The sequence below is a fragment of the Herpailurus yagouaroundi genome, unplaced genomic scaffold, assembly GCF_014898765.1.
Source record: "Herpailurus yagouaroundi ecotype Mexico unplaced genomic scaffold, PumYag 139, whole genome shotgun sequence".
Lineage (NCBI taxonomy): Eukaryota > Metazoa > Chordata > Mammalia > Carnivora > Felidae > Herpailurus > Herpailurus yagouaroundi.
Genome location: NW_024412394.1, coordinates 9,983,966 through 10,008,488, shown reverse-complemented (window position 1 = coordinate 10,008,488; position 24,523 = coordinate 9,983,966). Strand labels below are relative to the sequence as shown.

The following is a 24,523-nucleotide window of genomic DNA, read 5'->3' as shown; positions in this document are numbered from 1 at the left end:
CTCTCTCTCTCTCCCCCTCCCTCGTTGGCACATTCCAGCCCTCTGCCACTTGCTCCAGAGCTGGGTCTCCCAGCGCAGTGGCCTCTCCTCAGAGCCTGGCCACCAGATGAAGGTGGAGGTGGGGAGAAGCAGCAAAACAGAACAGACAGAGCAAATCCACTGCAATTTATGAAAATAATGTTCAGACTCTACATAAACCCTCCAGGCTGACACCCCTGCCCCCCCTAGAGCATGAAGGGGAGGTCTATGTTCTTCTCACCGGTACCCACGTAGATGTAGCCACAGTTCTTGGTGCGGGGAGCATGGAAGAAGGTGAGGCCTGGCCAGAGCAGGCTGCGCAGCACCACCAGTGCGTTGCCCCTCTCCATCTGGATGCTCCAGGACCCTGGAAAGAAGCGGGCAGGAGGGGAGACCTTGGATGCCATGGAGCCAGAGCCCTACCCTGTGTGCAAAGGCCCTCAGTTCCTAGGCAGCCTGGCCTGGGTGCTAAGGTTCCGCTGGGAAAAGGGAAAACAATTTAATTATCTGGCGCTTTCCTCCTCCTGATTGCCTTTTAGCCATTTTGCTGCTCATTAAAACCACTTCCAGAGGGAGGGCAAAGGAAATGAAAAGAGGTGAAGCACACCCTAGCCCATTTTGTTCCTGTCAGCAAGTCTAGTTAAAGGTTGAGTGGGGGAGGAAGTGGAGTCTGCAGGCCGGGGAGATGGGGCCCAGCTCGGGGAGGCTTTCCCAGGCTTCCTCGCCCTATTTGAGAGGTAGTCACCAGTGGCCTGCAGTCCTGGTGCAGTCTGTCCTCTTAGCCACTTTGCTTTCTCTTCCGCAGCCCCAGAAGCCTCTGCTCCGGGACGGATTAGACCTGACCGGGGACGCACAGAAGTTGGGCTGTTTCGGGCCTCCCAGCTCAATAGCCCTTCCTGGCAGCTGGGAACCTGGGAGCCATGCTTGGCAGGAGGGGACTTGGGCTGCAGCTGATGAGCCTTTGTGTGTGCTGGGTTCTGCCCTGGATTTTTGCTCCCCAGACAGAAGCGGCCCAGCCCGGGGCTGAGTTGTGCAGCCATGAGGACTTGGCGGGAAGGGCCTGATCCAGCTCCAGAACCAAGGGAGGGAGCCCCTGTGTGGGAGGAAGGAGCCTGGGAAAATCGCCTCTGGATGCAGATCTGGAGCTTCTATTCCCCTGCGCACTGAGGCCTCTCCCCGGCCCAGCCACAGCTCTGCTCCGGGCCCTGCCAGAAAGGCAAATGCTTTGAAGGTTTTGGTGTTGGACCAGCCAGTGATGCACTGAGAGCTGCGCTGAGGCCTTCATCGGCTGCCAGCTCAGCCCGGCTGCTTGGCTCCCACCACCCCAGCTTCCCACAGGCCTCCTCCAGCCACGGCCCACCCTGGTCACTCCACACCCAACAGCCTCACGGCTCAGTCCGCACCCACCAGGGGCCACCCTGCGTCTGAGAGACCTGGCCACCGGGAGCCCCTGGGCCCAACGGCGGCTCAACCCCGCTCAGGGGGCCATCACCTTCCCCAGGTCAAAGCCAGAGCTTTCCCCGGGTGCATGTAGGTCAGCTGGCACAGGCCTGCTCAGGAGAGGCCGCCGGCTCAGAGCCCAGCTGAGCACTGCAGCAGCCTGCGCCAGGTGCCACCGCCCCTTCAGGAGAAGGTGAAGTAGGAGCCACAGTGTGGGCTTCACTCCACTCCCCCAAGCCCACACGGTGCTGGCCAGCGGCGTCGAGAAGGAAGAGGGCCCCTGGGTTACCAGCCCCGACTGGGGCACTGGCTGGCCAGAAAAGGGGGTAGTAGTTCCCCTAGCTCCTACAACTTTCCTGTCTGGGCACCTGAGGTTCTCTGCCTCCCAGACCTGCCCTCAGAGTTCGAGAGGCCCTAGCCTGCTGCTTTCCCAGTCACTCATTACAGAAAACAGGTTGCCTGAGGGTAATGAGAGCAAGGGTGTGACAGAACAAAGTGTCCCAGTGCACCGTATTCAGCTTTTGGCCAGAAGCACAGACCCCAGGAAGGTACGTTCCCTAACCACCCCCCCACCCAATCCAGTCACACACAGTACCCAGAGCATCATCTGGCGACAGTCCCACAGCTTTCTTGAGCTGAAAAGGGTCAGGCTCTGCCTCACTTGTCTCTGCCCACACAGGGGGGCAGCTTAACAGCCTGCCTGAGCCAAATGCCCTGGAGAAATGAAATCCTGGAGTCCCCCAGCCTAGACTGCTCTCAGTTCACAGTTGCCAGCCCTTTGACACACCCTGGCAGGGGCCGGCTCCTGACCTTCCCTTGCACAAGGCTGCCCACCTACAGTTTGGTCCCCTACCTCCTGCTCCCCAGTAGATGAAGGGGCCCCACCCCCACCAAGAGCAAGGGGAAAGATGGCAGGGATGCTAGAGAGATGCAGTGCCCCCACTGGGGTAAGGGGGCAGTGCCAAGCAGGCTGCAGGGTGCTGATGGAGAACGGAAGTGGCGTGTGAGGGCCCGGCCAGCCAACAGCACTGCCTCCCTCCCTCCCTTGCATTCCTGTCACACTCCTGTCCTCCTTGTCCCTGGCTCAGCTGGTCGCCCAGGAAACACAGACTCTCAACGTGCCAGGAGTCACGTAGCGTCTACCTGGAGAGCCAGGCACTTGCTGTCACCTTCACCCACTTTTATTGCAAATGCTGGGAAGGTTGGACCCAGCCACTGCCACCATGTCCTCTCAGACTCCAGAGGAAGCAGCCTCCTGTGGTCCTGGTCTCTCCCAAGTCCCCAAAACGCGCGTCCTGCTCCCTGGCAGCCAGCCAGTCCTCTACAAGCTGTTTTTTGAGGATGTGTCAGGGGGGCAAGTTAGTAAATCAGGAATGGAGCCTCTTGGCAGGAAGTCCTCCTGGGTTGCCCCAGGGTCAGGGGTCTCACTTTGCTAGTGGAAGCCTCAGTCTAGGGTACGTGTCATAATTACATTCTCCTGCCCTCCTGGAAAAAAGGGTAGCAAAGCTCTGAGATTACATTTGAAGGGGAGAGTGGGCCAGACTAGGGAACAGGGCTCTCCAGCCACAGCAGATGGTTTTAAACTTTCTCCTCAAATCAGCCCCACGCTTCTCACACACACAGAAATAGCCATGGGTCCCTTTTCTCAGAGCAGCCGCCCCCCCCCCCCCCCCACCAGGACCACAAGTTATGGGCGAGCCCCCTGGTCCGGAAGCACCCGTCAGCCAGGCTTCCAAGGGACTGGGTGGAAGGAGCCACCTGCACACACACCCCCAAGAGAAAGCTGATCTGGGCACTGTCTTCCTCACCTGTCTGCAGCATTCCTGACTCCTGTCCCCTGCCTCCTCCCCAACCAAGGCCACATTTGAAAGGTAGTTCTCCTGGCAGGCAGGCATCTTGCTGCCCTCTGCTGCCTGAACTGGGCGTTGCTGCCTGGCTCACCAGTGCTGGAGCCCAAGCGGTCCGGCACCTGGCAGTTTCCTGTGGGCTCCAGCCTTCAAGTGGGGTAAGGAGAGGAGCCCTGCTCCCCAGGGCACCGGTGACCTTTTGTGTGAGGCACCTTCTATTTTACATTTTCACTACCCATCCAGTTTCATTTGATCTTTCAAAACTCTGCGAGGCAAAGACGGTGTCGTCTTGGTCACGACGGCATCCTGCAGCCTGGCACACGGCACCTGCTCAGTGGCTATCTGCTTAGTGAAAGGTTAAGGAGCGCTGAACGGCAGAGTGCTGCCGAGAAGTCTGGCCTGACCTGGTGCTCCATCTGTCCCACCTGACTGCAGCCCAAGTTCCGAGAACTCTCGGCTGCTGCCCTTCACGCACAAGGAAGAAGGCTGCCCCCAAAGCTACCCACTCCCACAAAACTCTGCAGACCCCAGGGCACAGCAGGACAGCCAGGCAGGGTAGTGGTGGCACCAGGCAACGTCCCTCCCTCCCCATCCTCTCTTCAGCCAGGGCTTGCCCAGGAACAAGCTGCTGAGCTGGCCCTACCTCCACAGGCACAGAGAGCAGGAGTCCTGGCGACAGGCCCAACCTAAACCATACCTGCTAACAGGTGACAGAGTCCCCTAAATAGTCACCTCAGTCCCAGAAAGGAAACTGATCCTACCTGGGCAGAAAGCGACTGCCCAAATCCATTCCTGCAGCCAGTGCTGATGTCCCAGGGAAGAACTCCTGGGCCCCACTTAGCAGCCAGGCCCTGTGGCCACTATCTGCTTTGCAGACAGCCTCCCAGCACCCTCTCCTCCCTCCCTGGCAGGTAAGGGAGTCTGGGAGCAAAATCAGAGTGTCTGCTTTTCCCCTGACCACCCACACTTCCACCCCCCACACCATGGGCCCCTTTCTAAGCTCCGGGAGGTTTGACTCGGGTACCCCCATGTGGCAGTGGCCAGAGTGGCCATTCCTTGCTGGCAGCCCTTACCCACTTGGGACCATCACTGGCCCCTGGGGTGCTTCAGTAGCCATGAAATGGCCTCCAGATCCTTGTGTGGCCCTATTTCATCCCTCCATGCACCAGTGCCTTATTGTCACAGACCTGTTCATGAGCCGCTGGCAGCTCCTGCTGCCTTGCCCTAGGCCTCCTACCCCTTGGCCTTCTCGATCCTCCCTGGCCTGCCCCAACTCCCCTCTAAGGCCTTTTTGCTGCTCAAAATAGCACTAATAGAATTCCTGATTTTCATTTGAGTCCCTACTGTGTGTGAGGCACTGCTATAGCATTTTGTGTGCGCACTAACTGAGTTCTCACGACAACCCAATGAGGTAGAAAAGGTCAGTATTCCCTTGGGGGAATGAGGAAATGGAGGCACGGGGAGACTGAGGAGCTTGCCCGAGGTTACACAGCGAGTAAGTGGCAGATTCGGAATCCCAGCCCAGAGCCCTTGCCTCTGCCATCCCACTCTCACCCTGACTGGGAGTGGCCGTGGCTCCTCAGAAGTGTTTCCCCTGTGTGGTGGGCGTGGGTGTTGTCTTGCTGTTCCCACTACCCGCTTAGAAGGAAACACTAATCTGCTTGACACCACAGTTCATGCCAGAGGCCTGGAGTCTAAGGCTCTAACATTTGCTGTGTCGTGGACTTTAGCCCTGTTTCTTCACCTGTAAAATGGGGATAACAACGGTCTCTACCTCCCAGGTTGGCTGTGACGATAAGGGATGGAGAGGGCTGAGTGTAACGCCTGGCACACAAGTAGTGCCGTTGCTTTTATGCATCGTCATTACTATCCTTATCGCTGTCCCTAGCATTGCCATCATCAACAGCAGGTCCCCCCGGTTGGAGAAACACCAAACACGGGGAGGAAAAGAGGCAGGGGTGCTGCATCAGCACCTTGAGTCTGGCCCCCAGTTGCCCAGAGCCTGGCAACTGTCTTGGGCTAGGGCATCCGAGCAAGAGCGTCTTCCCAGGGCTTGTGAAGCTCAGAGGAAGGAAATGGGGTCTCTGTGACCCCATCCCCCAAACTCTGGGTGTGTGCCTGGGCCAGGTGGGCCCTGAAGAACAGGAAGACCTCGGAGGCTGCACGTCTTAAGATTAAAAAGTACCACACACATAGCAGGAAGCAAATGTACAGAACTCATTTCCTTAGCAGGTGGTTTGCCCTTCGGTCGGTCAGCAGCCACTCACGGAGCACCAGCTATGTGACAAGCACCGGATCTAACCGCAAAACTTACAACAGAGATGGATGTGTGGCTGGTATTTTCAGGGATCTTTTCAGAGATGGTTGGGGGAGGATTCCCAACCTGCCTCCTTCAAGACCAATAATGGAAATCAGAAGAGGCACCGAGGGACTTCCTTTCTGTGGAAGACAGTACTTCCTTTTGTCTGCAGACACGTACCGTCTGTTTATTATGAGCTGAGCCTGTATTGGGCCCTGGGGAAGCCCCCACCCTCAAGGACCTCCAGTGAGCCACCCGTTCCCACTCAGGCCCTTGGTTCCAATCTCAGAGGAGAATGGCAGATAGCATGGCCCACTGCTCTGACCTGGGGGCGGACCCAATGTCCTCAAGGCTATTACCTTTGGGGATGTCATGCTCTAAGGAGTCCATGAAGTCCAGGGAGGGATCCAGGTCAGCCTTCTCAAGCAAGGTCTTGTTCTTCAGCTGAACAGGCTCCCTGAAGTGGAAGTAGGAACTGAGCTTCTTGGCTTCAGACAAGGAGAGTCCTAAAAGAAGGTGGTATGGTCAGCCCCAAACCACACAGCACCCCCTTTCTCCACGCACAGGGACCACATGGAGGGGCCTGCAAACGACTCAGTCAGAGACTGACCGAGAACTAAAGGGAGAAAAAGGAGTAGTGTTCTGTCAGCCAAAGCTTGGCCCAGGCCCTGCAATGAGGAGAGATCAAGGAGGAAGAAGGTGGGAAAGGCAGGGAGCCCAGACCCACGCAAAGCCTGGGACCCAGGTAGGAGAACCCTCAGGCAGAAAAGAGTGGGGTCCAGTGACTGGGCAGCCCATGCCAACCACCGATGCCAGGCCATTGGGCACATCTTTCCAAGTGATATGGCCAGAGCTGTTCTTTCTCTGAGGAAGTGAACAGTTTCCCCAGAATTCTCAGAATGTTTCCGACTATGCTTGGAAAGAGATGCTTTCCTGCCCTTGAGAGGGGCCCTGGAGAACTCACCTTCAAAAGTCCGATTGACATGGACAGGTCCAAAAGGGGTCTTAAAAAGGGCTCCTCGGGGGATGATAGCCACAGCCTTGTCAATCTGGTCGATGATAGACACCAAGCGGGTCTCTTCCTTGATCTGGACCTAAGGAGACGGGATGAGCCATCCTGCCAGAGTACTGTGCCCACTCACCACTGGTGCAAAGGCCCTCTGTATGACCATCTGACCTGGGTCACCACAGTGTAATGCCAACTCCATGGAAAATCATGCTGGGCAAGCCCTCGCCTTCCCTCCGCCCAAGATTTTCTTCCGTTCTTCCTTCCTTCCTTCCCTCCCTCCCTCTTTTTTAAATTGTTAATACAGACTGGTCGTGCAATATTCAAAACTACTATAAAAAAGTAGTCTCTCTTGCCCCATCCCTAGCCCCCCAACTGCCTTCACTGGAAACAACCACCATTAACAGCTTCTTATATTCTCTTCCAGAAACATATCATATTTAAATGTTCTTATTTTGCCTTCTTAAAATACAAAAGCAATCATGCTTGTTGTAGAATATTAGGTAACATAGAAATCATTTATTAAATACTTAAAGGAGGGGTGCCTGACTGGCTCAGTCGTTAACCAGCCAACTCTTGGTTTCTTTTGGCTCAGTTCATGATCTTGTGGTTCATGAGTTCAAGCCCCACATCAGACTCTGGGCTGATGGTGCAGAGCCTGCTTGGGATTCTCTCTCTCCCTCTCTCTGTGCCCCTCCCAACTCTCTCTCTCTTCTCTCTCTCAAAATAATAAACTTTAAAAAATAAATAAAATACTTGAATTAAAACCACTTAAAATCCCACCTCCTAAAGAGAATCACTAATAACATATTGGTATATACATATGCATATACATATACACACACACACATATATATATATAACAAAATTAGAGTCACAGTTCATATTGTTTCAGATCCTGCTCTTTAAATTAACATTATTTCTCAAGCATCACCTCATATTATAACATTTTTATGCAGATGAAATTTGGTTACAATCAATATCAAGGGCCACCCTGAATAAAAGGACTTCATAGAGGTGTCTGTGGGAAAAGCAGCACTTGACAGGGAAAATGTGTCACCAGGGACCCTGAGAGTCACTCAGCCACCTATTTCCCATGAGCTGCCAACAAGAAATTTTATAAATTAGATAGGAACTAAGACTCAGTATGTGGCCAGGCCAGGGGCTTCAACTGTGTCACCTCATGTAATATGCACAAGCCTACAAAGTAGTTATAATTATCCCAATTTTACAGGAATAAGACTCAGGGGGGTTAAGTTTGTCAGGGGGAAAGGGGAAGAGGAGTGGGGATGCCAGGTGAGGCATCACAGGCCTAGACCTAGACTTTTGGTATCATCCAGATTCAAGGGCAAAGACTGTGTTTTGAATTCCAGGTTTGTCGAGTTTCAATATGTTGAGCTCCTTATGTTTTGACCTAGCAATTCCATTTGTAGGAATTGAACCTTCAGACAGCATGCACATAAAATGGAAATGACGTTATGTACAAGGTCATTCACTGTGCCCCTGCTTGTCAGAGCTAAAACTTGAAGACCTGCATTTCATGATTAAGACTCGTGAAATTTGGTACATTCATGCAATGGTAAAAAGAATGGGGAGGCTCTTTAGAGCACTGACATAGAAAGCCCCCAAAATATATTAGGTAAAAAAAAAGCAAGGTGCAGAGCTGTGTTCATAATATGCTGCCACTTGTTTTCTCTTAAGATAAACAGAGAATATGTAGAGGTAAGGTATTTGCCGAGGCTTGTATTTGCATAAAGTGCCTCGGAAGTTGAGCTTCTGAAACTTTAACGTGTATTCGAATCCCCTTGGAATGTGTTAAAATTCAGATCCTGATCCCAGCCCAAGATTGTACATTCCTAACTCGCAAGGCATGGTGATGCTTCTGATCCAGACTGCAATTTGTGTAGCAAGATTGGGACACGCGTGCACATACACATAAAATGGTTACATTGATGCCCCCCCTCTCCCAGAAAGTGGGCCTGGGTGACCGGTAGACAGGGACGAGAGGGACATTTTCGCTAAATTCCTTTTTGTGTCTTTGAATTTCGAACCATGTGGATATATTATCTAGAAAAATAAAAACATATAAAAAGATACAAGAGGCTGTGCACATCCCAGTGCCCCAGAGCGCAACACAGACCCCCCTCTCCCCGCCCCTGCCCAGAGCCAGGTGGCTGACAGAGTGGCTCATCCACTCTGCCCCGTGTCGCTCAGGAGCTGAGTGGGGTTATGCTGATGCCCCCACAATTTCTATTGGGCTGGGTTTTGGATAGCCCAGGCTTTCTTTGTCCTCCTCCTCTTGTCTTCACTTACCACCACTTCCTCTTCAAAGACCTTTCCGCCCTCGTTTATCTTCTGCAGCTCAGTGTGTTCATACTCATGTGAGGGGTCCCCCATGAAGCGGCCCTTCACCACAGACGTCTGTGCCATCATCTCCTCCGTGGCAGGGGGCAAGAGGCTCCACTCCATGCAGTTCAGGCTGCCAACAACATCCCCACGGACCTGGTTCCCAACTACTCCTCTCACTCAGGCTTCCTGCCACTGCCCCTTCTCTTGAGGGATGAAGCTCAAAAAAAAGGTCAGTCACAGCTCTCCCCTTGGAAGGTGTACCCCACCCCCACTTGTGATGCAAATTCCATTTTATTTTGTAAAAGTTCACAAAAGCTTCATGTATGCCAAAATTCCAAGAACTTCTTCCTAGATATCTGCACTGTAAGATTCCTGATGAGTTTCTAGAACCTCAATTACAGGCAACTCCGCTTTGCTGAACCCCAAATTCATGCTCAGCCTGCCTACTGAACCAACAGCATGGCCGTCTTCCCGCATTTCTCAGGGAAGCCAGCTCAGGCCACAGGGCCCATCCTCTGAGGTCTCCAGCGCTGACCAGCCAGACGCTTCTTTCCCCTCCCACCAGGAGAGGGCATCCTCCCCTCCACTCTAACCCACTTGGCCTGTGTCGCAGGCTGCTCATCTTTCTGCCCTTCCCTCTCTGCTGGCTCCTTTTTCAACATCAAAACTTCTCAGCTTCCCAAATCAACACCCCCCAAGTCCATGGCCTGCTAAAAAATATCCTCTTCCTGTCCCCCTCTCCTCTCTCTCCAGCTCTGAATAATAATCTCAGAACAGGGGTGCCTGGCTGGCTCAGTCCGTAGAGTATATGCTACTTGATGTCAGAGTCATGAGTTCAAGCCCCACGTTGGATGGGAGGCCTACTTAAAAAAAAAAAACAAAAACAAAAAAAACAAAAAACACCTCAGGGGCACGTTGGTGGCTCAGCCGGTTGAGCATCTGACTCCTATTTTTGGCTTAGGTCATGATCCTGGGGTTGTGGGATTAAGTCTACTTGGGATTCTTTCTTTCTCCCTCTGCCCCTCTCCCCCATGCTCGCTCTCTAAATAAATATCCCAAAACAACTTGCTCTGTGAAAGCCTTTCTTCCCCTCCCCTTCACTCGGCCCACTACATGGTCATTTCTGCCCCCACCATCCCCAAAAAATGGCTTAGGAGGTCATTCATGGGACCTAAAAACCAACAAATGCATTCCATTTCTGTTTCCTTTGACATCTCCCTTCTCCCTCCTTCACTGCCCTAAATATTCCCAGGGATCTATTCTTGCCCCCCTTTTTCTCTCTGCAGGCTGGCCCACCGGACTCTTAAGAGAGTTAGGTACTGTCTAGTTGGTATCCAGAATCCAACCACCTCCTACCACTCCACTGTTCCCCACTGGTCCAAGTCCCTATCTACTCTTACCTAGATATTACAGTAGCCTCCTAACTGGTCTCCCCAATTCCATACCTGCTCCCCTTTCAGTCTCATTCCCACCCAACTGCTAGATCATGTCTCTGTGCACAAGCTTCCCACACTTCCCATGAAGCCCACTCCTTGCAATGCCCACAATGCCCTGCAAGATTGTCCTCGGTCCCTTACCTCTCTGACCTCATGTCTTACAATGCTCCTGCTCACTTACTCCTCTCCAGCCGCACTAGCTTCTATGGGGTTCCACCAACACTAAACACACATCTGCCTTGAGCCCTTTTCACTTGCCTGGAATTCTCTTCCTTCAGATAAACACATAGCTCACTTTCTCAGTTGCTTCAGGACTCTTCACAAATGTTACCTTATCAGAGAGACTGTCTCTGACCACCCTATTTAAAACAGTACCCCATCCTGTATTCTCTATTCCTCTCGGCACTGCGCACCAGCAGACATGCAATGTATGTGTGTTTAAATATTATTACACACACACACACACTATAATGTAAACTCTATAAAGGTAAGGACTTTGTCTCATTTACTACTGAATTCCTGGTGCCTAGATCAATGCCTGGCACATAGTAGGTGCTGAAGAGATAAAAATCTTATGGAACAAAATGAGTCCCAAATCTTTATCTTCAGTCCAGATTTTTTTATCTGGACTTCAGCTTTGTACTTTAATATGCCTCCTTATGACCCTGCTCCCCAGTCACCTCATATCAAGTTCACTGGGGCTTCCCTAGTCCTACTTCCAGATTTCTGTCCCTGTGGGTGGCACCAGCACTTACCCAACTGCCTTAGCTGGAAGGAGGGCCAACCTTGACCTCTTCTTCACCTGCCCCATTCAGACCCAAGTCCTGACAGTGCTACCGTCTACATCTTTCTCACCCATCTCCTCCCCTATTCCCTCAGCTACCTCTTCCTTTCAGTCTCCTTCATCCGGACACTGCAACACACTCCTGAATGCTCACCCACTTCCAGGCTGGCATGCCCACCCAGATATAAACAGGCTCTTGTTCCTTAAGGCCCCTCAATGGCTCCCCATAGCCTACAAACAAAGTTCAACCACCGCCTCCCTGAGCCTCTCCATCCAGTCTGCATAAACACCCTTGCCCGCCACTATCATGTTTACCTACCTGCTGTTCTCCCAAACACTCCAAGTCCATTGCAGCCAAGATTGCAGAACCATTCCCTCTAACTGACATGCCTTTCCCTCACACCTTCCTGAGGAACTCATCAGCTTTCAGATCTCAACAGATCTCTTACTCCCTTAGCAGTCTTATTTAATTGCTGTCTAGGAGGCCTTGGTCCCCCTTTGTATACATTTCTGTTCAGGTGTTAACACACTTTGCTGTAATTGCAGGGTTATGTGTCAGTCTTCCTTCCTAGGATGTGAATAACTTGGAGACTGGTGAGACTTGGCCATCTTTGTAACCCTGTCTACACAGAACGCATCCAATCAATGTTGCATTGATGCACGACAGATACATGAAGTCTCCCAACTCCCTGCGGCCTGAAAGGGTTGTTCTGTAAGGTGGTGAGCTTCCCAGCATCGCTGCAGGTAGTCAAGACTGGCAGGATGGCCCTGTATGGTAGCGTCCAGTGAATTTTCCCCAGTTTGATATCCCTCTTCTACTATTCTGCATTGGTTCTCTACTTCCTAGACTGCCTCCTTTTGTGAGCCAACTCCTACTCCACCAAAGATGCTCCTGCATCCCCTTCTAAACAGCACCTCATTACCCTCCAGGACTTCTAACCCTTTCCAAACTGCCCTCAATACCAGGACGTACCTAGCGTCCACTCCGGGTCTCCATTGTCCAGGAGCTTTCACCTTGCTCTGCCTACGTTCTTAGCCCGGCCTCTATTATAAACCCACCAGCCTCCAAACTGTTCTCCTCCCCCTGTCCCGCCCCTGCTCTGCGCTGTTCTCATGCCCCCCACCCCCACCCCACCTTGCCCTATAGGCCTCGCTCCTTTCGATTCCATCCACACCCACCCCATCCCAGCCTCCTAGTGGCGCCCCCTTCAGTAGCCCGGGGCCTCTGCCTCCACCTGTAGAGGGTCTTGCGTGGTGCGAGCTGGTCCTCACTCAGGCCCTGCGCGATGTAATAATCGGCGACAAGGCCGAGGATGCGGCCCCAGAAGAGGACCCGATCATAGCGGTAGTCGCGTTTCACCAGCAGAAGAGAGGTAAGTAGAGAGGCCCGACGGTCCGGGCTGAGGCCCTGCCCACTGCCGGACGCCAGCTCCAGCGACAGCAGGAGGCTCTCTGCGTCCATAGTGCCCAAGGCTCGGCTCAACGCCTGCCAGGTTGCTAGGAGAAGCTGTCTCCGTGGAGACCAAAGCCCTGCCCTCCGTAGGGCAGTAAGGATTCCACTCACCGTCTGTGGGCCCCGCCCTCTTAGAGCCTCAGGCCAGCCCTGCTCCCCACCCAGCCCTTCAGAAAAGCTGGGTCGCACACTAGCTCCCATACTTTCCTTCTTGCGTTGGGGACCTCATGTGTTCAGCTGTGACAGTAATGGCGTAGTTTCCCCTAACATAGGTAGGCTACAGTGTGGGATTGAAGGTCCCCAGTTCCATAGATATTTTTGCCTTTCCCTGAGCCCTTCAAATAGTTGACATTTATTGAGTCCTCATTCTATATGGAATGGGGGCTCGGGAAAAAAACAGAACAGTGACATTAGCCGTATTATTTCACTCCAGTTGTGTCCCTTCTTAGCCTCAGAATTGTGTAAAGAATTTGCGATCCTCCTGGCTCTAAAAGTCTAAGAATCTGGAGCACCTACGTGGCTCAGTGGGTTAAGCACCCAACTCTTGATTTCCACTCAGGTCATGATCTCGCAGTTTGTGAGTTCAAGCCCCCCATTCCGCTCAGTGCTCACAGCGCAGAGCCTATTTCGGATCCTCTGTCTCCCGCTTTCTGCCCCTCCCCTGTGCATGCTCTCTCCCTCAAAAATAAACAAACATTGAAATAATAAAAAAGTCTAGGGATCTAAGATAATTAATCCCCCTGCCCCCACCCTCAAGCCCTACAGAATGGGGTCCATCGTTCCATTCTCTTCAGTCTTCATGAGATGTCTATTTACTCCTTCCATAGGACTATTCCACCCAACTGACAAATGGAAACCTAGGCACTGGGGCAAGGTACAGAGCTACACCTTGGGAAAACAGGATGTGAAGAGAAATACAAAAAGGATGACATTTACAAAAAGGATGACATCACTTGCCACCTACATTTAGCTATCTCGGGCACCACAACAGTTGCCTTTAGGCCCAAATGGTAGCAACACATGAAAGGCCAGAACCCCACTGCAGCTGGGGCTCTTCACTCCCTGGGCTAGAGAGACTACTTCACACCCACCTCTGGAGTCCCCAGCCAAGGTCAAACAGATGAACAGATGCCTACAGCAAGCTTGCTGTCAGCGAAGGAGATTGGACTTGTTAATATTAACTGATCTCATTTCTGGATTCCTTTGGAGAGGACTCATGGAATTAGAATGACCTGAGCCCCAGTGCCAAGCCAAGAGAGAAATAAGTGTCTAAATTACCCAGATAATTACTTTGTTTTGATTATCTGGACATTGTTTATAAAGACTTTTAAAATTTGAGGGAGCTGATGGTCTAATGTGTCTTCCATCTCAAAAAACAATTTGTAACTCCCCTGTTGAACACTCTCCCTCTGCTCAGACACTTTGGTCTATCCATTCCCAAGTGGGAGGTATGGCCCCGTTCCTTTTGTAAGGCAACATCCTCAGATAGAAAACTAGCAGAAATTCTAACTGGTGAAATAGGCTTCAATTGGTCATAGCCCTGAAAGTAACTCAGACCTTTTGTTCTCATTGATTCCAGATTTACTTACCACTTATTAATGGCAGGTGCCTTGTCAGGAACCATTGTGAAGCCAGAAAAGGAAGTCCTGAGGCCTTCCGATGCTAGCACTTTTGGCAGACTGAATCAGGTTAACTATTTCAGAGTAAGACCACACAGTACTAAGCCTCTGGAGCCAAGTGGACTGGGTTAGAATCCAGGTTTCACCACGTAGGCAAGTTGTTCAATTTCCCCAAGCCTCATCTATAAACTGGGAACAATACGTACTATGGAAGGTTGTTACATGAGATAATGTATGTAAAGTGCTTAAAATGTAATATACAATATAAACTATTTTTTTCTTAAAAGACAAAAACATTCTTCTTAAAAATAAAAAATAGTAAATATTTATATTGTCCCCATTTACACACACACACACACACACACACACACACACACACACACACACCCCTACCTACCTATCTCCAACACCAGCAAGGTAAGGATTCTGTCTTCAATTCGCTTCCAAGAAATAAGCAGGTGTTCTCAGGAACTAAGAGCATCAGTGCTTAGCAGTCAGGACACCATCAAGCCGGAGAGAACAGCAAGGATCAGGAGGGCCAATTCAGAGGTGCAGCTGAGGAGGAACTGCCACAGGCAGGAGAGTGGGGTTTGCCTAAGGACAATACTGCCAACAGTAACTGCCAGCAGTGACCACACAGCTGCAATGGAGACAGGCTAGGCAGAATCCCCAAAAGGCCATTTGGCCTCAGGAGCAGATCCCACAGGCTTTACAAAGACTCTCTCTTAGCCCAGTCTCTCAGCCCCCTCCCTTCCCCTGTGTGACCTGGGGCACACATACTTTAATGATCACAAATACCAGTATGTGACAAGGAAAAAATGCCAGGCTAGGAGTCAGCTGATGAGGACTCTAGTCCCAACTCTGACATCAAAGTGTTATAGAACTTTGGCCAAGTCACTTAACTTCCCAGATCGGCCTGGGGCTGATAAAGAGAAAGAACTGCAGTCGAAAAAATCCTAGAAGCCCTGGAGCATAAGAGACCAAGGAGAAAGATAAAATATTCCATCTGAACCCTGGAAATCTTTAAAACAAGAGTCTCAGATAATTTAATATGGATCCATTCATTTTTACATTTAAGTTCATTATGTCCCTGGTAAAAATTCTGAAAGGCCACAGCAAAAAGCCACTTCCGTAAGAGTGTCTGTCTATGGACTCATACTTGTTTTCCATCCCTGAACAGAAATGCCTCACCCAGCACCTTCTGGGAAAATCAACCTTTGATTCAAAGAGATGTTGTTCAATGATAATTATGACAGCCGCAGCCATACAATCAGCCCACCAGGAAGTCTGAGGAAGGGAGGCAGGCAGCCGGAAGAACAAAACATTCCTCTCACCAGGAAACAACTCTAGCTCTAAGCAAAAGATGGGTGACCTGGTGCCAGAGGGGGGAAGATAACTGAAGCCATTGTGTTCATGATTAAGAAGCATCCCCATTCACTCATGGAAGCCTTTAAGTGTCACTGGTGCCTGGAACCAAACGTAGTCCTCCCAGGCTGTGGTTGGGACAGAGGGCCTGCCACAGGACAGGGTCACAGTCAGTTTGTGACCCCGGGTAGGCACTCGGTAGTTGAGCTTGGGTTGAAACCAATCTTCTCCACAGTCACGGTGCCCCTGTGCCATGACAATGGTGCCCATGAGTGGAGGAGCCTGTAGCTCACTGAAGGCATCAGCCATGAAAATGGCTCGGAAGAGACGGCGCAAACAAGCTGCTGTGCTCAGGCTCTGGTCCATGCTGTTGGGGGCCAACCGGGACAAGTCAAGCTCGTAGAACTCCTTGGGGTTTAGGGCACTGCCGCCAAGGAGGATTAGCACTCGGGGTACTAGTGTCCGGGCAAAGAGACCCTCTAGGTGGCTGAGGACACTCTCCAGTTCTGCCAGGGATTGTTGGCATTTCCTGCTGCTCACCTCAACAGTGGCCCGAGGTTTCTTCTTCATCACCTCTTCTGCCTGTGAGGACAAAGAATGGTGAAAGGGAAGGACAAGATGGGGGAAGCCACTGCCCTCTGAAGATACCTGTTGGGATGCAGTAGACTCCTGGGACTGGGCTTCCACGGCAAAGACGAGGGATTTTATCAGAGGGCAATAAATCAAAAAGGAAAATGTATTCTTTGTACAAAACCATATTTTTTCCCACATTTAGAACAGAAAGACAGGTGGGAATACAAACTGGTGTAGCCACCCTGGAAAATAATATGGAGATTCCTCAAAAAATTAAAAATAGAACTACCCTATGACTCACCAATTGCACTATTAGGTATTTATCCAAACGATACAGGTGTGCTGTTTTGAAGTGACACATGCACCCCAATGTTTATAGCAGCACTATCAACAATAGCCAAAGTATGGAAAGAGCCCAAATGTCCATCGACAGATGAATAAAGATGTGGTATATAAATACAATGGAGTATTACTCAGCAATCAAAAAGAACGAAATCTTGCCATTCCAACTACATGGATAGAACTAGAGGGTATTATGCTAAGCAAAATTAGTCAGAGAAAGACAAAATCATATGACTTCACTCATATGAGGACTTTTAAGACACAAAACAGATGAGCATAAGGGAAGGGAAGCAAAAATAATATAAAAACAGGGAGGGAGAGGGGCGCCTGGGTGGCTCAGTTGGTTAAGCATCCGACTTCAGCTCAGGTCATGATCTCGTGGTCCTTGAGTTCGAGCCCCGCGTTGGGCTCTGTGCTGACAGCTCAGAGCCTGGAGCCTGCTTCTGATTCTGTGTCTCCCTCTCTCTCTGACCCTCCCCCATTCATGCTCTGTCTCTGTCTCAGGGTAAACATTAAAAAAACAAAAAAAAAAACAAAAAAAAACCAGGGAGGGAAACAAAAACATAAGAGACTCAAATATGGAGAACAAACAGAGGGTTCCTGTAGGGGTTGTGGGCTACACAGGTAAGGGGGCATTAAGGAATCTACTCCTGAAATCATTGTTGCACTATATGCTAACTTGGATGTAAATTAAAAAAATAAAAATAAATAAAAAGAACAGAAAGACAGTACTCTGAAGCAGGAGAGCATCCGGAAATAAGCAACTAAAATAGTCAAGGAGATCTGGTGGCATGGCAAGTAGCAAATTTTGCTGTGCCATGAGTGACAACAGGAAATGGGGATAATTTGGCTTGAGAAAGGTGATTCTGCAGTTGGTCTTCCAGTTAAACATGAAAAATTGAACACATGCTTATTTGTGGTCCCATCTGAAATACTAAATGAGGGGAAAAGGAAGGGGAAAAAGGAAGGGGAAAAAGGAAGGGAGGGAGGGGGGAAAGAAAGAATTCCCAAGGGCAAAGAGAACTGGGAAACAGACAAAAGCAACAACAAATTTTTGGAAAACAGAAGGCACATGGAAGAGTTCAAGGGAGCTTATTACCAAGCGCTAACAGAGGGAAGGCCCATGAAAGCAAAATGATTCATACTGCAGAACCCCAGAAAGGCTTAGGAACTGGCAATTCAGGCATCACAGAAGAATGAAAAGAGGGGGACTGCATGAAAACCTCTGTGAGGACCCTTAGATCACCTGCCAATTTCCTCCACCCAGTCTTCTCCAGAGAGAAGACTTTCCAATACTGATGTTTTAGAGTCCTCCAAAGAGACCACGAGATTCCTACCCAGTATCCTTGAAGTGAAGTCTATCAGCTCACAAGGCCCAGCCAGGCATACAGAGCTTTCACCGATTTATGGTTGTTTTTTTTTTAAATGTTTATTTAGGGGCACCTGGGTGGCTTAGTCGGTTAAGTGTCCGACTTCAGCTTACGTCATGATCTCACAGTCCGTGAGTTTGAGCCCCGCGTTGGGCTCTGTGCTAACAGCTTGGAGCCTGGAGCCTGCTTCAGATTCTGTGTTTCCCTCTCTCTCCTTGCCCCTCCCCTGCTCATGCTCTGTCTCTGTCTCAAAAATAAATTAAAAAAAAAACATTAAAAAAAATTTTTTTTAATAAAAAATGTTTATTTTTGAGAGAGAGAGAGAGAGAGCAAGAGAGAGAAAGGGGCAGAGAGGGAGACACAGAATCTGAAGCAGGCTCCAGGCTCTGAGCTGTCGGCACAGAGCCCAATGTAGGGCTGGAACCCATGAACATGAGATCATGACTTGAGCCAGTCGGACACTCAACTGACTGAGCCATCCAGGTATCCCTCACCAGAGACAGAATAAAAGCCTCTAACATGACCGAGACCAAAACAAACAGGAAAATGAATCTAAAAGAAACTGAAAGGAACAGAGGACACTTCAAAAATACAGCAATTAATATTCTCAAGTAAAAGAAAATCATATAGATGTGAAACAACAGGATGCTATTTAAAAAAGAAACATGATGGGGCACCTGGGTGGCTCGGTCGGTTAAGCCTCCGACTTCAGCTCAGGTCATGATCTCACAGTCTGTGAGTTCAAGCCCCGCGTCGGGCTCTGTGCTGACAGCTCAGAGCCCAGAGCCTGTTTCAGATTCTGTGTCTCCCTCTTTCTCTCTCCTCCCCCGCTCATGCTCTGTCTCTCTTCTCAAAAATAAATAAATGTTAAAATTTTTTTTTTTTTAAGAAACATGAGAGGCATCTGGGTGGCTCAGTTGGTTAAGCATCCAACTCTTGATTTCCACTCAGGTCATGATCTCACAGTTTGTGGGTTTGAGCCCCGTGTCAGTCTCTGTGCTGGCAGCATGGAGCCTGCTTGGGATTCTCTCCCCCTCTATCTCTGCCCCTACCCCGCTTGTGCACGCACGCTCTCTCTCTCTCTCTCAAAATAAATAAATAAGCTTAAAAAAAAAAAAAAAAGAAGAAACATGAAAAAGAGCTCTTAAGACTATGATTGCCAAAAAAGAGTTAGAATATCAAGTCAAGGAAGTCCCCCATAAAGTAAAACATAAAAACAAAGAGATGAAGGGGCGCCTGGGTGGCGCAGTCGGTTAAGCGTCCGACTTCAGCCAGGTCACGATCTCGCGGTCCGTGGGTTCGAGCCCCGCGTCGGGCTCTGGGCTGATGGCTCAGAGCCTGGAGCCTGTTTCCGATTCTGTGTCTCCCTCTCTCTCTGCCCCTCCCCCGTTCATGCTCTGTCTCTCTCTGTCCCAAAAATAAATAAACGTTTGAAAAAAAAAAATTAAAAAAAAAAAAAAAGAGATGAAAATTTGGGGAGATGGGGTGCCTGGGTGGCTCAGTCAGTTAAGTGTCTGACTTGATTTCGGCTCAGGTCATGATCTCACAGTTTGGGAGTTCCAGCCCCAAGTCAGGCTCTGTGCTGACCCTGCCAAGCCTGCTTCCCTCTTTCTCTCTCTCTCTGCCTCTCCCCTGCTTGCATGCTCTCTCTCTCAAAATAAATAAATAAACTCAAAAAAATATAAAAAAAAAAAAAAACTGGGGGAGAAAAAACACTAAAACTACAGGGTCAGTTCATGAAGCCAAAATGCAACACAATAGCAGTTTTCCAAAAAAGAAAATGAGAAAATGAGAGAGGGGTTAGGCTATCAATATCAAAGACTGGGGTGAGGAGAAACTAAAGTCCTGGGGCTGAAACACATTCCTTACAGCTGCTTAGGCTGACAGGCCCTGAAGACTCTTCAGAACCCCTTTACAGCTGTTTACGGTCTAATCATCACAGTCTCCCCACCAGCTTTCTCCCAAAGCCTGTGCCTACCTGGGGAGAAGGTTTTCGGTAGAAGTGCTTAAGCTGTTCATAGGGCAGAGGCAGTTGTTGGCGTTGGTACATGATATGCTTTAGAAGTTCACAAGTAAACCGACAGCAGCCTTCCTGGCTCACAGGCCCGGGAAACACCACTGGCACCATGCAGTCTCTGGGGCGAAAGGGCTCCGAAAGGTTGGAAGGTTCTTGAGCGGAGGTAGTCTCAAGTAGTTCTATCTGGGGGGCGTGGGTTTCCTCTGACTTCTCATACCATTCCAATTCTAGTAGGTGCGCAGAGGAACAAGGCAGACACTTGAAAAACTTAAAAGCCAAAGTCAGTCTTCTCATTCCCTTGTACTGCGGAGGGAACAGCCCGACACATTCCCTCCGCAAACTCCTGTGTGGGTGGCGGCTAGGAGACTCCCGACCCCAGAGGCTTACGGGGATTTAAATGACGCCGGATGGAAGCTGGGGGAAAGGAGAATTTCAGACACCGTGACCAGGCCTCCGCTCAGAAAGTGGAATCCCTGATCTGGGGAAATTAGTTTACTGTAACTGTAATCAAGCGGGGTCCAGAGTGCCGCCCAGAGAAAGACAACAGTGGGGACGAACCAGTGGGATCCAGGACCGAGGGGGCGATGGAGTCCGTGGGGCCGGGCGGGAGCCAGGAAATGGGGACAAGGAAGAAGGGCCAGAGAAAGGGTCATGGGCTAAAAGGCTGGAGAGCGGTGTAGAGAAGAAACAGGTCCCCAAGGCTCCCCGAGCTCCGGACCCCAGTCCTTACCAGGTACTGTGGCCGGACACAGCACTTCCGGCTCCGGAGCCGCCATCACTACCTCCTCCCTCTTCTCCGTGCGGTTTGAACAGGCGCCCCGCGAGGTATCATGGGAAGCCCACGCCTCCACTTCCGCTTCGGGGGTGGAGGGGCGGGGGCACTGCACCGCTGCAGTAATGGAGGCTGGGCCGAGCTAGGTTTTGATCCCTATGCTCCCTAGCAACACTCCCTCACAGGTACGCCGAGCCCTAACTGTACAGAGAACCCACGCTGTCTCAGACACTAAGTTCTGCCTTCCAGAGGACCCTCGCCCTCACGCATTCTCTCCTGCGTTCACTATTCGCTCGGGCACCTACTTCGTGCCAGGCCCTGTCCTAGGTGCTGGAGACTGTGGCAAACAAACAGGAGGCAGTCGCTGTCCTCAAGGGGTTTGCCACCTATAAATACGATCCCACGTGATGAATTATATACAGTGAGGTGTGCACGGGCTGTGGATGCGAAGAACCGAGTGCCTAACCTAGCTGATGTGGACGAGAGGGGTGGTCCCAGAGGAAATGTGCCCAAGAAACTGTGACCTATAGAATGAGTAAAGGTAAAGAGGAGGACCTACCTATCCTGGAGACCTTGAGAGACAAGAGCATCCTTCATCCAAGGAATGAAAAGGGTTCACATTATAAAGAGTTAAGGCTGTGGTAGACAAACAGGATCCAGATTATGGCAAAGCTTTATAAGCCATGTTAAAAAGTTTAAACTTGATCCTGTAGGGGGATGAGGAAGCTTTGAAAGCTTTAAGTAGGGGAGTGACATGATTAAACTTATAAATTTAATCTCTACACTGGCTGCAGTGGATAGATTATATTACAGGGAGGATGAGAGAGGAAGCAGGAATACCAATTAAAGCTAGTGACTGCGGGGCGCCTGGGTGGCGCAGTCGGTTAAGCATCCGACTTCAGCCAGGTCACGATCTTGCAGTCCGTGAGTTCGAGCCCCGCGTCGGGCTCTGGGCTGATGGCTCAGAGCCTGGAGCCTGTTTCCGATTCTGTGTCTCCCTCTCTCTCTCTGCCCTTCGCCTGTTCATGCTCTGTCTTTCTCTGTCCCAAAAATAAATAAACGTTGAAAAAAAAATTTTTTTAAATAAATAAATAAATAAAGCTAGTGACTGCGGTTACCCAAGTGCATTGATAAAAGAGGCCTGAACTATGGCAGTCACGGTAGGGTGGAGAGAATTGGGTGAACCCTAGAGATATTTAGGATGTCCAATGACCATAACTTGGTGGTTGTCCCCAGGAAGAGGAGGAGGGATAGAGACTACTAAGACAAGCAGGTTTTTTAAGATGAACAACTATATGGCCAGTTGTGCCATTCAATGAAGGGAGAACACTAAAGGAAGACCAGGTTTACTGGTGTGTAGGTATGGAGAAAAGATGAGTTCCATTTTTTATATAGTGAGTTTCCTGTTCCATTGGACAGTAAAGAGATATTTAGGAACACTATTGATAATAGAGATGTGTTTGAGAGTCATCAGTATAGGTGTGTATAAGATCACCCAGGGAAGGCAAGTAGAATAAGGATGAGCTAGGATCCTGAAGACACTAATACTTAGGGGATGAGCAGAGAGAGAAGAGACTGTGGAGGGGAGTAAGGAGTAGCCAGAGAGGTATAATGAAGAATAAACAAGTGTGTCATGAAGGCCAGGAGGTGTGTGTCTCAGGAAGTAAGGAGCAGAAATCAAAACATACTATAAAAGTACAATGATTAAAATACTGTGGTGTTGGATCAGGAATAAACAAACAAATAATAAAACAGGAGAGAGTCCAGAATCAGATCCATGTGTATGTAGATCTTAGTGTACGATGAGGGTGACTTTTTAAAACAAGTAACTTCAGACAGCTCCCTATCCGTTTAGAAGGGAAAAAAATCAAATTAGTTCATACATAAGGATAAATTCCACATGGATTAAAGATCTAAACATAAAAATAAACCTCGGGGCTCCTGGGGGGCTCAGTCAGTTAAGCATCTGACTCTTGACTTAGGCCCAAGTCATGATCTCACAGTTTCTGAGTTTGAGCCTCACATCGGCTCTGTGCTGGTGGTGCAGAGCCTGCTTGGGATTCTCTCTGTCTCTCCCTCTCTCTCTGCCCCTCCCCTGTTCGTGTGCTCTCTAAATAAATAAATAAATAAATAAATAAATAAATAAATAAATAGCTTAATTAAAAAATTGGGATGGAGGAAGTGTGTGTTGGGTGGCTGAAAGACCCAGGAAGATGAGAGGACAAGTGTTATCAGGTGAGTGCAGCAGGCCCTGGTTATCAAGAGAGCCCAGAGCTGGTGGTGGTGAGAATGTTGGGGGAATGGACTTGGCTCTCCCAACCCCCATCCTTCTTGAGATCTCTTCCTGATTTCCTCAGTCTCAGCCTCTATTAGCAGTTTCCCTGGAGGGGTTGTGCCACTGGCTGGAGTTGACCTCTGCAGTATAACCTTCCTTCAGTGGAACAGAGTCGAGAAGAGAGAAGTCATGTGTGCTTTCAACCACTGAAGACCACAAAATTGGCTGGATCTGCTAGGCCCTTTTACAGATTTTGGTCCTTCTACTCCCACTGCTTTGGGGAGTTATGCCACGTGGACAGCAACCACCCTGCCTCCCTCCTTGTGGTCGAGGGGAAGCCAAGGACTCCACCAGGTCTGAACTCCTGAAAGGATCACCAGAGGTGAGCCACTGCTGCTGCTGCTGCTTCTAGTTTTCCAGGGAAAACTGAGATCTGGAGGGAAGGGCCTTTTTACTTCTTGGCTGTGTGAGAGCATCTCGATGTTTGTGAAAGAGGGGAAGTGGGCACAGGGTGAATGGTGAATCATGAGACAGCCATGGGGCTAGGAATTGAACCTTAGCGTCCTGACTCCCAGCACAGCAACATGCTTCTCCACTTTGCCTTTCTCGTGTCTTGTACACTGGTTTCTGTCGCTGTGTTTCCTCTTTGCCGACTGCAAGAGCCCTAAAAAGCAAGAGAGATAGCTTGGCAGGAAAGTCAAAAGTCAATAATCCCCTGGGCCCTTGGCCAAGTTTCTATTACCTGCTACTTCCCCCCAGCCACAACCTTAGCAGTGGCTGACGTAACCGGAGCCCCAGCCCCGCCCCAAGTGGGGGCCAGGCCCCTCCCACAGCCCTGGTTATTTTAAAACTAAACTCGCTGTGCCGGGATTGGTTCTACTTCAAAACAAAGGGGAGGGGTAATTCTCGCTGTGGGCATCCGTGTAGCCCTCAGGCTGCAAGGCTGGTTTACGGGTTTGGGCCTCGTGTCGATGGCACCGCGGTGTCTCGGGTTGCTAAAACCAGCCCCCGGAGGGTGCCAGCCTGGTAATAAAGCAGTGACTACTGTGTAAAGGTGGCATAATCATCGCAACAATAACAGCCATAATTAGGCTAACCACCATCTGCCTCCGCCCTGGCATTCGCCCTGACTCACCCCGACGGCACGCCAGCAGTCGGGGAAGAAATTGAGGCGGGGTGGAGCCAGCCGGCTGGAGGGATCAGTCTCCGTGAATTTTGCAGCTCTTCAGGTCCAAAACCTGTTGTCTGGGATCTCGCTAAGGGCCCAAACCCTGGAGCGCCCACAAAGCTCGATTCTGATGTAAGCCCTCGGTTTCGGGTGACTGTCCCACCTCCAGTCCACCGGGCTCCTAAACTTCCCCTTAAAGAGGCCCTAAGAAAAGACCCACTCACAGCACCGAGATTGAGAACCAGACTACAGCTCCCCTAGGCCTTTGCGCGCAAAGGCTCGCTCCTTGCCTACGCCCCAAAGCCGCCCCACGGCCCCTTGAGCCGCAATGCCTCCTGGGAGCTGTAGGGCAGCAGGCAGTTCATTTAATGGAGATCCCAGACTTGAGGA

General features: G+C 50.3%; 2 protein-coding genes across 8 annotated transcripts; both read right to left on the bottom strand.

Moving 5' to 3' along the window:
* Nucleotides 1-144: 144 nt before the first annotated feature.
* RSPH9 (radial spoke head component 9) lies at nt 145-12,745 on the bottom strand. Of its 3 annotated transcripts, none has more exons than XM_040473624.1 (5): nt 12,415-12,733; nt 8,924-9,089; nt 6,569-6,698; nt 5,964-6,110; nt 145-385 (listed from the first exon to the last, which is right to left on the bottom strand). In XM_040473624.1, the coding sequence occupies exons 1-5, from the start codon at nt 12,639-12,641 to the stop codon at nt 225-227; spliced, it is 831 nt and encodes a 276-aa protein (XP_040329558.1). In that variant the 5' UTR covers nt 12,642-12,733; the 3' UTR covers nt 145-224. The 3 variants fall into 3 exon arrangements, with proteins under 3 accessions (XP_040329558.1, XP_040329560.1, XP_040329559.1); XM_040473626.1 differs by lacking the exon at nt 12,415-12,733 and adding an exon at nt 11,499-12,254; XM_040473625.1 differs by lacking the exon at nt 145-385 and adding an exon at nt 5,499-5,744 and having other exon boundaries at nt 12,415-12,745.
* Nucleotides 12,746-15,269: 2,524 nt separating this feature from the next.
* MAD2L1BP (MAD2L1 binding protein) lies at nt 15,270-24,329 on the bottom strand. Of its 5 annotated transcripts, XM_040473629.1 has the most exons (5): nt 24,101-24,329; nt 23,521-23,629; nt 21,250-21,326; nt 19,880-20,145; nt 15,270-16,198 (listed from the first exon to the last, which is right to left on the bottom strand). In XM_040473629.1, the coding sequence occupies exons 3-5, from the start codon at nt 21,278-21,280 to the stop codon at nt 15,686-15,688; spliced, it is 810 nt and encodes a 269-aa protein (XP_040329563.1). In that variant the 5' UTR covers nt 21,281-21,326; nt 23,521-23,629; nt 24,101-24,329; the 3' UTR covers nt 15,270-15,685. The 5 variants fall into 5 exon arrangements, with proteins under 5 accessions (XP_040329563.1, XP_040329561.1, XP_040329564.1 ...); XM_040473627.1 differs by lacking the exons at nt 23,521-23,629; nt 24,101-24,329 and having other exon boundaries at nt 19,880-20,332; nt 20,649-21,547; XM_040473630.1 differs by lacking the exons at nt 23,521-23,629; nt 24,101-24,329 and having other exon boundaries at nt 21,250-21,547.
* Nucleotides 24,330-24,523: the final 194 nt, after the last annotated feature.